The 11,499-nt window shown below is 40.7% G+C and overlaps 1 protein-coding gene across 1 annotated transcript; it reads right to left on the reverse strand.

The window, feature by feature from the left end:
* Positions 1–2,524: 2,524 nt before the first annotated feature.
* nol7 (nucleolar protein 7) lies at positions 2,525–10,827 on the reverse strand. The gene is made up of 8 exons (XM_080725480.1): positions 10,604–10,827; positions 10,006–10,066; positions 9,404–9,459; positions 9,150–9,175; positions 8,677–8,797; positions 8,086–8,210; positions 4,589–4,666; positions 2,525–3,938 (listed from the first exon to the last, which is right to left on the reverse strand). Exons 1-8 carry the CDS (start codon positions 10,819–10,821, stop codon positions 3,865–3,867), a joined length of 759 nt encoding a protein of 252 aa, XP_080581606.1. The 5' UTR covers positions 10,822–10,827; the 3' UTR covers positions 2,525–3,864.
* Positions 10,828–11,499: the final 672 nt, after the last annotated feature.

Raw genomic sequence — 11,499 nt, forward strand, 5'->3', positions numbered from 1 at the left:
CCTCATGCACACCGGCTCCGAATTAGCCGTGCGACGAGTGCCTGCCGCCGTGCGTTTTTTTCTCGATCTAACCCAGTTCGATTCGTGCGTCTTGTCGCATGCGGTAAAAAACTCATCACTCCTTTTATGACTCCTTTTTGGATCCGCAGCGCCGATTCCGCACAGCCTTGCACACCAAATCCAATGCGTTTTATTCATGCCGCAAACGAAAAAAACGCAACTGTCCTGTGTGCAAAGGGCTTAACTCAGGTTTTCAAATAAAAAGCAGTGGGGTAAAAGTACAATGTTTGGATCCGAGATGTAGTGGAGTAGAAGTAAAAGAACTGGAAATGATGAAGTAAAGTACATATGCCTCAATTGTACTATTAACTGCAGTACTTAAAGGAGGACTTCACCACTTTTTAACCTATCTTCATATAATGGGTCCTCACTAATGTTCATGATAAAATGACACCATTTTTTTTCTACTCCGTCTGGGTCTCATAGGAGAGCTGTGGCGGGTCAAATCCATCCACCAGTGACATCATCAATGTGGAATCCAAGCTAATAGAAACTGTAGGCGTTCTATTCCTGAAAAGTTACAATGTTAAAGTGGAAGCTATTGTTCTCGCTATAATAAAAATCTAAATATTTGTTCAGAAATAGTTCAAGAAAAACTGTCAAACGATGATGTCACTGGTGGATGGATTTGACCCGCCCACAGCTCTCCTATGCGACCCAGACTGAGTAGAAAATAATGGTGCTATTTTATCATGAACATTATTTTATCATGAACATTAGTGAAGACCTATTATATTAAGACGGGTTGAAAATGGTGAAGTCCTATGTAAATTAGTTACTTTGCACCACTGTTTATGACAACCACCAAACCACAACGGTACCCTGTCACCAACATGCCTGCAACGTACCTGTCATTTGCGGCCTGAGAACGATTTATGAGTTCTACCTGTACACGAGTAGGTAAGGAAATACAGAAGATTCATGAAAGAAAGTAAGGACCTCACACTGGTGAGAATAAATTCCAATACGTGGCTTTGGTACAATGGAAAAACACACGGTCTCACACACACAAATACTGATATTTGACCTCCCACGTGACGTCATGTGGGTTTATCACCAGCCCCACGGGTCACTTCACACAGGGGTGATTATTTTTTTTATTGTAACGATTCAATCCAAAAGATCTTCAACAGGAATTCCTGATGCATTAAAGTCGAGCTTATTCTTACCAGTGTAATGCCTTCAAGAGCCAGCGTTTCTAAAGGTGTAAGAGATATTCTTTTGGTTAAAACAAAGTTGAAGCTGATGGTAACCTATAGTTTGTGCAGTGACTGGAGTCAGGCGGGACACCAGTTTCATCCAATCAGGAGAGAGAACACATTCAACAGTCAGGGTTCCCACGGTCATGAAATTCCTGGAAATATTTTGAAATTAGAAAAATATTTTTCCAGTACTGGAAAGGTTTTGGAATTGATCAAGGGTCCTGGAAGGTCCTGGAAAAAATAGCTATGCATTGTCTTTGGTTATTGATTTTGTTAATACCTCTGAAATGACAAACATTGGCCAAATTGTCAAATATTAGAGGCAGAAATTGTGAAAATAACACGAGGCGTTGTGAGCATGTAGATCGGCTATTTTCACAATAAAACCGTGTTATACAAAATTCCTCTACTCTTGGTGCTCGTCAGGGTGCCGGGTCCCCAGTTAAAATATGATTATTTCGGGGGTCACGGCCAGGAAAGGCTGAGAACCCGGCACTACCTGTCTTTGGGCATTGTGCATAGGAGTAAGTGACTCGTTATTGAGCTGAATTATTGTTATATAGTCCTGGAAATCGGATTAAATATTCTGGAAAAAATTTGGAAATTAATTGGTAAAGATGTGTGGGAACCCTGAACAGTGTTCCAGCGCCAATATTTTTCTGCACATATTTTACTTTCATCACTTCCAATTTCACTGTGTTCATCCTGTATGAGTTCTCTCTTCCTGATTGGATCAAATTGATACCCTGACCGGAATTTTTTCTTTCTTTTTTGGTTTACTAAAGAGCTTGAGTGACGGCTTATTACCCCCAGGGACATGGTTAATGCATGTTTTGTAATAATCAAAAAGTAACTAGTTACTGAAGTTTTCAAATGTGGAGTAAAAATACAATATTTGCCTGAATTGCCTCGGAGATGTAGTGGAGTAGAAGTGAAAGTACAGAAAATTGGACATACTCAAGAAAAAGTCAAAAGAATATATATTTCAAGATTGTTAGTCTGTTTGGGATGACCTGATTTATCAGTATCAACAAGCGCTTGATATTCAATACATTTATTTTTTCCCCCTGCATCCTGAAATGTTACAATTTTAGACAACGTTTTTGCCTGAAGATACATAGTATGTAGGCCTACTTGTATATAAAAAGACACACCTTAAGACACGTCATTTAAACAATATGCTGTATATAAAAAAACATGCCTTAAGACGAGTCATTTAAACATGTGTGGTGGCTTTACAGTAGAAAGGTTAATACACTGTTTTTTTCATAGTCACATTTTATTCCTCCACAATTCATTCCTCCACAAATACAAAGAACAAATAGATTCATAGCATTATTTATAAGTGAAGTGAAATAGTACAAATGGCCCTTTCTTGACAATGTTTTGTACGTTTTTAATTTCTTAGGATGTGTGTAATTACAACCCTAATTTGACGCTAGATTGACCAGTTTTGTGGTAAATAACAGCATGTGAATGAATATTATTGAAAAGCAGAATGGATTACAGCCAAGCTGCTTCCTCTGTGCAGTCTCTTACTAAACACCACAGCCACCCAGCTAAGACCCAAGTTTATCCCGAATTATTCTTAGTCGTAGTCGAACATTTCTCTTTTTATTTGACCAAAACAACACAACATGGGTGCACACACACGTCATAGTGTTTTAGCTCTACGGTTTGAAGTTGGTGAACTTTTTTACTCATATTTACAGTCCATGGAATATTGGATGTGGCTGACATTTTGGTCGCAGCAGTCATCAGTCCCATCTGAAGCGTGTGCCGTTTGAGCCGCACACTACTCTTTACAGATCTGATGGCGCTGCTTATGGTGGAATTGCAGACTGTGTCATGAACTGCTCTTTACAGATCTTGATAGCGCCATTGAAGATGGAACCCGTGATCATTTCAATCAGATTACGGTTCATCAAAAATATCCGTGCACGGACAAATGTGCCTGTGGCAAAGACTTGGTCTTGTCCGTGGCAAATTTGAGATTTTCCACCATAAGACCCAATTACTACTGAACGTCAGGTCTCCAGCTTTCTTCAGAATATGTATGACACTATGGCATATTACGGGAGCGCTCTCCATTCCGACATGTCGCCACTCCGACAGTGACTTCTTATTGTCAGAGTGGCAACACTTCCATAGAGGTTAAGTTTAGGGTTAGGGTAAGAGATAGCGTTAGTGTCGGAATGGAGAGATGCACTCGGCATATTATGAGTCCACCGGTAGTAGTGGTTCTCAATTAAAACACCATAACTTGAGTGTGCAAATGGAACCAAACTGACCCGTACAGGTCCATTTGGTTCCATTTGAACACCCTCCACCCTTCTCTCAAGCGGGAGAAGGGTGGCTCTTCAAGCTCACAGCTCTAGTAGATTTAAAAAAAGAAAATCAATAGGACCAGAAAGCAATTCAGGAGAGGAGGTTGAGCTTGACTAAACACACATGAGTTACAGACCAGTTATGGTCATTCATTCAAAGTATCTCTTTATGCGTTTCTGGTCATATTATTGTCCACTCAGTGTGTGTGTCTGTGGCAAACAAAATAAACGGACCAAAACGTCCACCACAAGCCAACATGGCAACGACCCCCGAATCAGCTGGATTGAAGCTTCTGTTTGTGGAGCCACCTTTTCTTGAACTTCTCTGCGTTGGCCTTGTGCTTGTAGCCTGGAAGAGTAGAGGTCATAGTGGACATTAGAAACCTTTTAAAGGTATTGTTTATTGTTAGTGTATGCCTTGGGTAACAGGTACATAAAGAGTAAAATATATTTTGTTCTGATCATTGTGGCAGCATCAATATATAAAATAAATAACGACCCCTTGTGCAATTTAGAAATAGTTGTATCAACTCTGAAAGAAAACACATGGAATCGGATTTGAACCACATTTTTAGTTGGTTTGAAATGTGATTCAAAAAGTCTGGACACTGAAGGCTGCTTTAAGGCCCATTCCCACTGGGCCAGATAACAGATAAAAATAATCTCTTTCTCCAGATAAAAAAATCTTTTTCTCCATTCAAGTGGATGGTAAGATACAGATAAAAAAAATCTGTCACAGATATTCTTTTTATCTGTTAGGAATGGGCCTTTATACTTAATTGCGCAACTGCGTCACACATTATAAATTCAGCATTACTCAATCACGCCTATGCTGTTACCCCAGTAAACAATGAGATATTTTGTATGAATACACGAATACCAAATCCAATCTCATAACTACAGGGAACAAGATCAAATGTGTCTGTTAGTGCATCCTAACTTCAGCCTAGCTAAAACATACAGATGTTTGACGCTGTGTGAGGGTGTGTGTGTTCTCACCCCAGTCCTTGTTGATGAACTCCATGGCGGTTACGTTACTCTCACCTCTCTTGATCCCAAGCGAGAGAAGCTCATTGGCTGTAATGACAGGGCGATGGAAATATGGCACAGTTTCAATATGAATGTAAATGAAAAATGCAATGGAAAACAATAACACAGAAGTGTACTGTGTTCTTTCATTATCGTCTCAGTCGGCTGGAAACCTCTTATGTCCAAACCTGTTCACTTTTCATGATTCAAATTCAAAAGCATCAAAAGTCTGCAAGCTCCTTTTGAGCTTGTAGATCTGCTACTTTTGGTGCTTTCGTGTGACGCTGTAGTATGATCGAGTAGGGGCGTTAATTTACGGGGGAGAAACAAAAAAACACAAAAAGTTAAAATGTGGTGATAAGAGGTTTCTGCCCGACAGCAACGATGTGGAACTGATCCTCTTTGTCAGTTCAGTGCAGTCAGTAAGTATGTATGATCAGCTGCTGTGTTGGTTCTGGCCCTAGATCAGTTCCATGCAGGGGTCAGCAATGATGTCCGTGACAAAGACATGGCCTCGTCCGCAGCAAATTCTGCTTTTACACACCGTTATAACGATCTTATTTTGATCATAAGACCCAATTACTGAATGTCAAGGTTACTGAAGGTCTCCAGATTTTCTTTAGAATACAGTCGTGGCTAAAAGTATTGGCACCCTTGCATTTGTTTAAAAAAACAACAACACACAATGGTCTAGATTGCACACAGTGAAGGAACATCAAGGTCTCTGGAGATGGACTTGGAGCCTTCAGATTGTCCATGTTTGGCTGCAATCTGACCTCTGAACTCCAATTCTCTCCTTTTTTATTTGGTCCATGCTCAGTGCGTGACACAAAACAGCAGAATGAGGGATTTACTCCATTTAAACTGGGTGGATTAGTGGTTACTAAAGATTTAAGTCAACTTGGACTCACCAGGTGAGTTCCAGGTGAATAGACTGCTTGAAATTCAAGTACAGCGTATTTAAGTACGTATGCAAGTTTCTGTGTAGAATGAGCTAGGATTCTGTATTTATTCTAGTTTTATGTTGTGTTCCTCTGCAAACCAAACACTGTATGTTGATGCAAAATATGTTTTAATTTGCCAAGCTTCTGGAAGATGTTTTCGTTTTTTTCTGTTTTACAAATGCAAGGGTGCTAATACTTTAGCCAAGACTGTATGTATGACACTGATTTACTATGACCCACGTATGGCACATTAGGAGTCCAACTAGTACAGCGGTTACTTAACGTTTTATTTTCAAGGACTTCCATAGCTCCTTGGTTCCATTTGTACACACTCAGAGTTACAGACAATCCTCATTCAGGGATCGCTCTTCATCTGTTTGTCAAATCATTTGGTATGTCGGTGGCAAAAAAGGAACTGACAAAAATGCCCACCACAAGCCAGCATGGCGATTCTGTGTGTGTACAGTAGGGGTGTGAAAGAATATTCAATATTCGAATATTCGTTCGAATGTTAACAATAAAAGAATATTCGAAAGTAAAAAATTGAGCTTCGAATTAATTTATATTTAATTAAAACAAATCTACCGCACTTCTCGCGAGATTCTGGGCGCATGGAACGTCAAAAGGTGGCTGGTCTCGCAAGGCAGAAGTCTCCATTCGCTGCTGCAAAAGTGGGCTGATCTACAAGTCCACAATACGTCGCTGATCCAATACGTTGTGGGCTTGTAAATTAAGGGTGCCTATTTAGCGACACCGTCATACAGCGAAGAATAAACCTCCAGCTGCTTAACTTTCCCTTCACACTGTCACTGGCCGTCACATGTCGGAGTGGAGAGATGCACTCGTCCGCCTCGCAGTGCACAGTGCACACACAGTGCTTTTAAACTTGCTCACGTTGATTCAGAATGATAAACGAGTCAAGCTGAAACGGGCGACTCATTTGGTAGTGACGGGAAGGCATACAACGAGACTTCTCCACCGAAAACACAATATAAAAAAGCATGGATTTCTTCTCTCACCGAGTCAGTCTCCCCGCACGCAGCCACGGTAACGGTAAAACTCCCTCTGTCACTCACGCTGCTCTTGTAGACTACCTAATTTGGTTCAAACCAAAACATAATCCATTGGTGTGATTATAATTGCTCGTTTCATGTCGTGGCTGTTCCAACTCAATCACAGCTGCTGTGACGCTTTGCAGCGACGATCCGATTCTGCTCTTGCTTTTACCAACGCAGGCACGTGCACACAGACATCAAACGGGGCTTGAGCCCCTGCCCTTTTAACAGAGAATTGTCCACCAAAAGGCCCTTTTAGAAATGTCAGCCCCTGCCTCTCTTAACATTCTTTGCACGTCCCTGACCAACGCGGACCTGCACACAGTAAAGCGATACAAGCGACTGTCTAGAATAAACAGCTTCAAAGTGCGAATGCTTCGAATTATTCGATATTTTCGAATATTCGAATTTATTCGAATCAACGGTGGATTTTGAAGGGAATATTCGAATGCCATTTTTGGCAAATTTTGACAGGCCTAGTGTACAGTATGGGCGCTTTTCGACCGGCAAGGAACCGGTTCGGGTTCTTTCTCCCGCCTATGGGATGAACCAAAGGTGAGCTTTTCGCTGAGAACCGAGTTGGTTTCCGAACCGTAAAAGTTGGTTCAGAACGGGAACCACAAAATCCTTGGTTCCTCTGGTTCAATCATGGTTCAATCTGGTGGAAACGCAAGCCGGTTCGCAAGGACGAACCAAGGTTCCAAGAAAGTTGAATGGCACTGGTTCTTGAACCAAGGTTCTTTTGGTGGAAAAGAGCCCACTGTGTGTTCTTACAGTTCTGTGCGGGCGTACAATATGTGAGTGTACAGAGTGTTCTTACATGTAGTTCTACTGCTCTTAGATCAGTTCAGTGTGTGTACAGTGTATTCTTACATGTAGTTCTACTGCTCTTAGATCAGTTCAGTGTGTGTACAGGCAGCGTTGATTTCGACTAAAACTATGATGAAAAATGTATGTCGACTGCATTTTTTTCACTGACGAAAACGAAATAAAAACGAAATAAAAACTAAGCTGTGATGGTTAAAACTAAGACTAAATATATTGACAATTTCGTCAACAAAATAAAAACTTAGACTAAAACGTTAGGGAGGGACTAGTGGAGAAGAGAGTAATTTTATGTTTGGTTGCTCTCAGGTGTTGCGTGCTGAAAATAGATCTACAAGGCGCGTTGTGAGCTTGTAGATCTGCTATTTTCAGCACCCAACCAAGTGTAAAATCAAGGCCTGCCAAAACGCATTTGTTGATTTAGTCACTAAAATCTTATGACATTTAGTCGACTAAAATTAGACTAAAACTAAAACTTTTCAGTTGACTAAATTATGACTAAAACTAAAATACATTTTATTCAAAAGACTAGGACTAAAACTAAATCAAAATTTGCTGTCAAAAACAACACTGGTACAGAGTGTTCTTACATGTGGTTCTACTGCTCTTAGATCAGTTCAGTGTGTGTACAGTGTATTCTTACATGTGGTTCTGCTGCTCTTGGATCCGTACATCCTGTTGTGCAGGAAGTCCATGGCGCTCTGCTGCTGGGAGGAGGACAGGGGCGGAGCCTTGGTCATGGCGGTCACCGTGTAGCTGCCCTTCACACTGGAGGGAAAACATGTCTGCAGGTCAAGCTCACGTAAAAGAACAAGATCCAATGAAAAGCCATTATCGGCCATTTTATCTTGAAGGTTCGGTCTCAAAAGATCTGCCGTTGTCACGAGAAACTTTCTGCCTAAACTTTCTGTACTAAACTAGTGCAGTATGTGCAGCCATCATTTTGGTCCCGTGTTTAGAGTTTGGAAGAGCTCGTAGAAAAACAGCATCTACAAGCTCGCATCGAGCTCGAGCTTGTAGATGTGCTACTTTTGAATTTGAACCGTGAAAGTAACAGTTTGACATAAAACGGTTTGTTTCCACTCGACAGAGACGATAGATGATTGTTTACAAACAAAGTCTCGACAGAGACAGGATAATCTATGCTGTCCGTACAGTTGCAATATTGGTGACTATCATCCTTTAATACAATCAGACATGAACGGGCTGTCATTGGAGGCTATACTGTACGTACGTGCGGCTGTACTTCTGTTTGGTTGTCTTTGTGTCCTCATCCTCTTCTTCCGCCATGTCGCCGCCCTCATCTTCATCATCCTCAGAGGAACCTCCCTCTTCACCTCTCTCCACGTCTTCAGCTGGGTGACAACAACAAACACAATGCTTTATAGAACTTCATTAACAAGATCTCTCTCTCACACACTACAGCATACATACATTATGAATAGTATAGGCATAGCGTGGCTGTCGTTGACGAAGAACAGATCTAACAAGCTTAACACGTCGCCTTACAATGCGTTGCTAGCTTGTAGATCAGTTCTTTCGCAAACACCACCCTTGTGCAATAGTCTAGCATTAATTAAAGTTTTTGTTGTTATCAATTATGAAAGGATAGACAAATGTATCACGAATAAAAATAAAAATGTGACAACAATAAGCAGGTAAATGTACAGCATTAATCAAAGTTAGGGGAAGGGTCTTCTTATTTACCTTTATCTTTTGACAGCTCCCGTTTCCTATATGAATGACAGCAGATGAGAAGGAGAAGAATTTGTATTTTAATGATGGAGCTTGAGAAAGGTCTGGTGACCGAAACGTTGCTACATTATTAATAAATTCTCTGAAACGGACAAGCGGCAGTGTGCGGGTCAGTCTGTCTTTGAGTCAGATCTCCTCCTAATGATGGAGAGAGACATAAAGATCGATAGATCCTCTAGTGAACGAGGCAGTCAGACTGAACGTACTTTGAAGGCGGCGCGCCGATCTCCTCTAGGACTTCAGCGGGGAGCAGTCTGCGTTTCTGTAGAGACCAGAAGAGAACACGTTAGGAATGGGACAATAACATTTCATATCACATTAATTGTGACCAAAGAAATTGTGATTTACAATATTATCGCGATAATCAAAACATCCCCCAACATCCATTATCCTGGGGGCGGAGCATTTGCCACCAAAAAAATAACAGATCTACAGGAACAGCGCGTTGTGAGCTTGTAGATCTGCTATTTTTTTGCAAAGAGATTTGGTAGAGAGTGGGGGAAAAAAAGACTGTATCAAGTACATTATTTCCAAGCCTGTTTTACCAATTATAAAGGGTTTAAGTGGTACCGGATATGCAGCTCGGCAAATAAAAGCTGAATTGATCCCAGTGCATGACGATTTCATAACAATAATTACAATAATCGTATCGTGGAGATTTCCTTTTTTTTTATCAGGACAAACGATAATAACGACCCATCCCTAGAACACATATGGATCAGTGCATCTCTCTCTCTCTAACACTGACACACAGTACCACACACACACACACACACCAGCACACACACACACACACACACTCCATTACCTTCTGTTCTTGAAACAACTCGTGTTTCTTCCTTCTCTTTTCTTTCAGTTGTTCTTTTTCTCTGTCAACACAAACAATGACATGTTTTTGTTTCATTCCTTGGCATCAAAAACATCACATACTGTAACATAACAATGTTCTGTTACTATGCTGCAAAACACGTTATATTACTAAGCTATATATTATGTTTATTGCATTGTGTCACCTGTTGCAGCATGCAGGGTGTCATCATTTATATAATATACTGTATGTTATTGTAGGTAATATTGTATATTGTAACATAGTGACCTGTTTGTTGGAGGCTTCCAGAGCTTGTTTCATATATATTAATGTATATTAAAGTGTAAATAACAAACAGTGACCTGTTAACAGCTTCCAGGGCTTGTCTCATGTATATTAATGTGTAAATAACAAACATAGTAAACCTGTTAACAGCTTCCAGAGCTAGTCTCATGTATATTAATGGGCAACAGTCCGCCATTCCGAAACACCGCTATTCCGAAGCAGGGTTAGGGTTAGGGTTAGGGGTAGGGTTAGGGGTAGGGTTAGGGTTAGGGTAAGGGTTAGGGTTAGGGTGTAAATAGTAAACATAGTAAACCTGTTCACAGCTTCCAGAGCTTGTCTCATGCTCTGCAGAGCCTTGGTCTTGGAGTCCTCAAACGTCACCTCGTCTGGAGCTCCGTCATCATCATCATCTTCATCGCTGGAGTCAAACATCAACATGTTGACAGCATCTGCCTTGTTTTGTTCCATTTCTGCTCTTAAAGATCCAGAAACTACACTCGTCTTCTTCTTCCCATGCTGTTTGGACGCCATGTTGGATTGAATGGTCTGATTGCGTCATCAATCCGCGCCGTGCGTGACGTCATTCCGCTTGTTGTCTATTCTGCATCTAGCTTAAGGCAATACCCATTTATTTTTATTTTTTTACATTTTTAACTCAAATATTTGCTTCTGTTCTGGGGGTCCCTGGAACAAAATATTTTGAGATATCATTTTGGGGGTCCTTGACATGACAAAGTTTGAGGACCATAACATCTCAATTAACAGAAGAAAAAAAACGTAGACCTATTGCTATATCAGTGGTTCTCAAACTTTGTACCCCAAAATGATATTTATTTGGCTGCAGGCCCCCATCTCAAAATATTTTGTTCTAGGGACCCCCCGAAGCAAAGATTTGGGTTAACAATGTTCACTCTGAATTTGGGTCTTGCCTCAAGCTAGATGCAGAATAGATTCACGCCGTCCTTCCATGGCGTCTTATTGCCTGCCCAGTGCCCTCTGGTGGTGGAGATGTGAAACACACGCACCTGTGCACAGATAACGGAACACTATAATAATAGGCCTATTATTTGGATTGGATATATGACATTAAAATAAATATTCGTATTAGGATATAGAAAATCCATATAAATATTTATTGAATGCAAGAGTGAGATACAGTACCAACACACCAGCATTTAAATGGTTTATCTTTAAACGTGTGTAGCCTAT

This window comes from Nannobrachium achirus (genome assembly GCF_963921795.1).
Source record: "Nannobrachium achirus genome assembly, chromosome: 5".
Lineage (NCBI taxonomy): Eukaryota > Metazoa > Chordata > Actinopteri > Myctophiformes > Myctophidae > Nannobrachium > Nannobrachium achirus.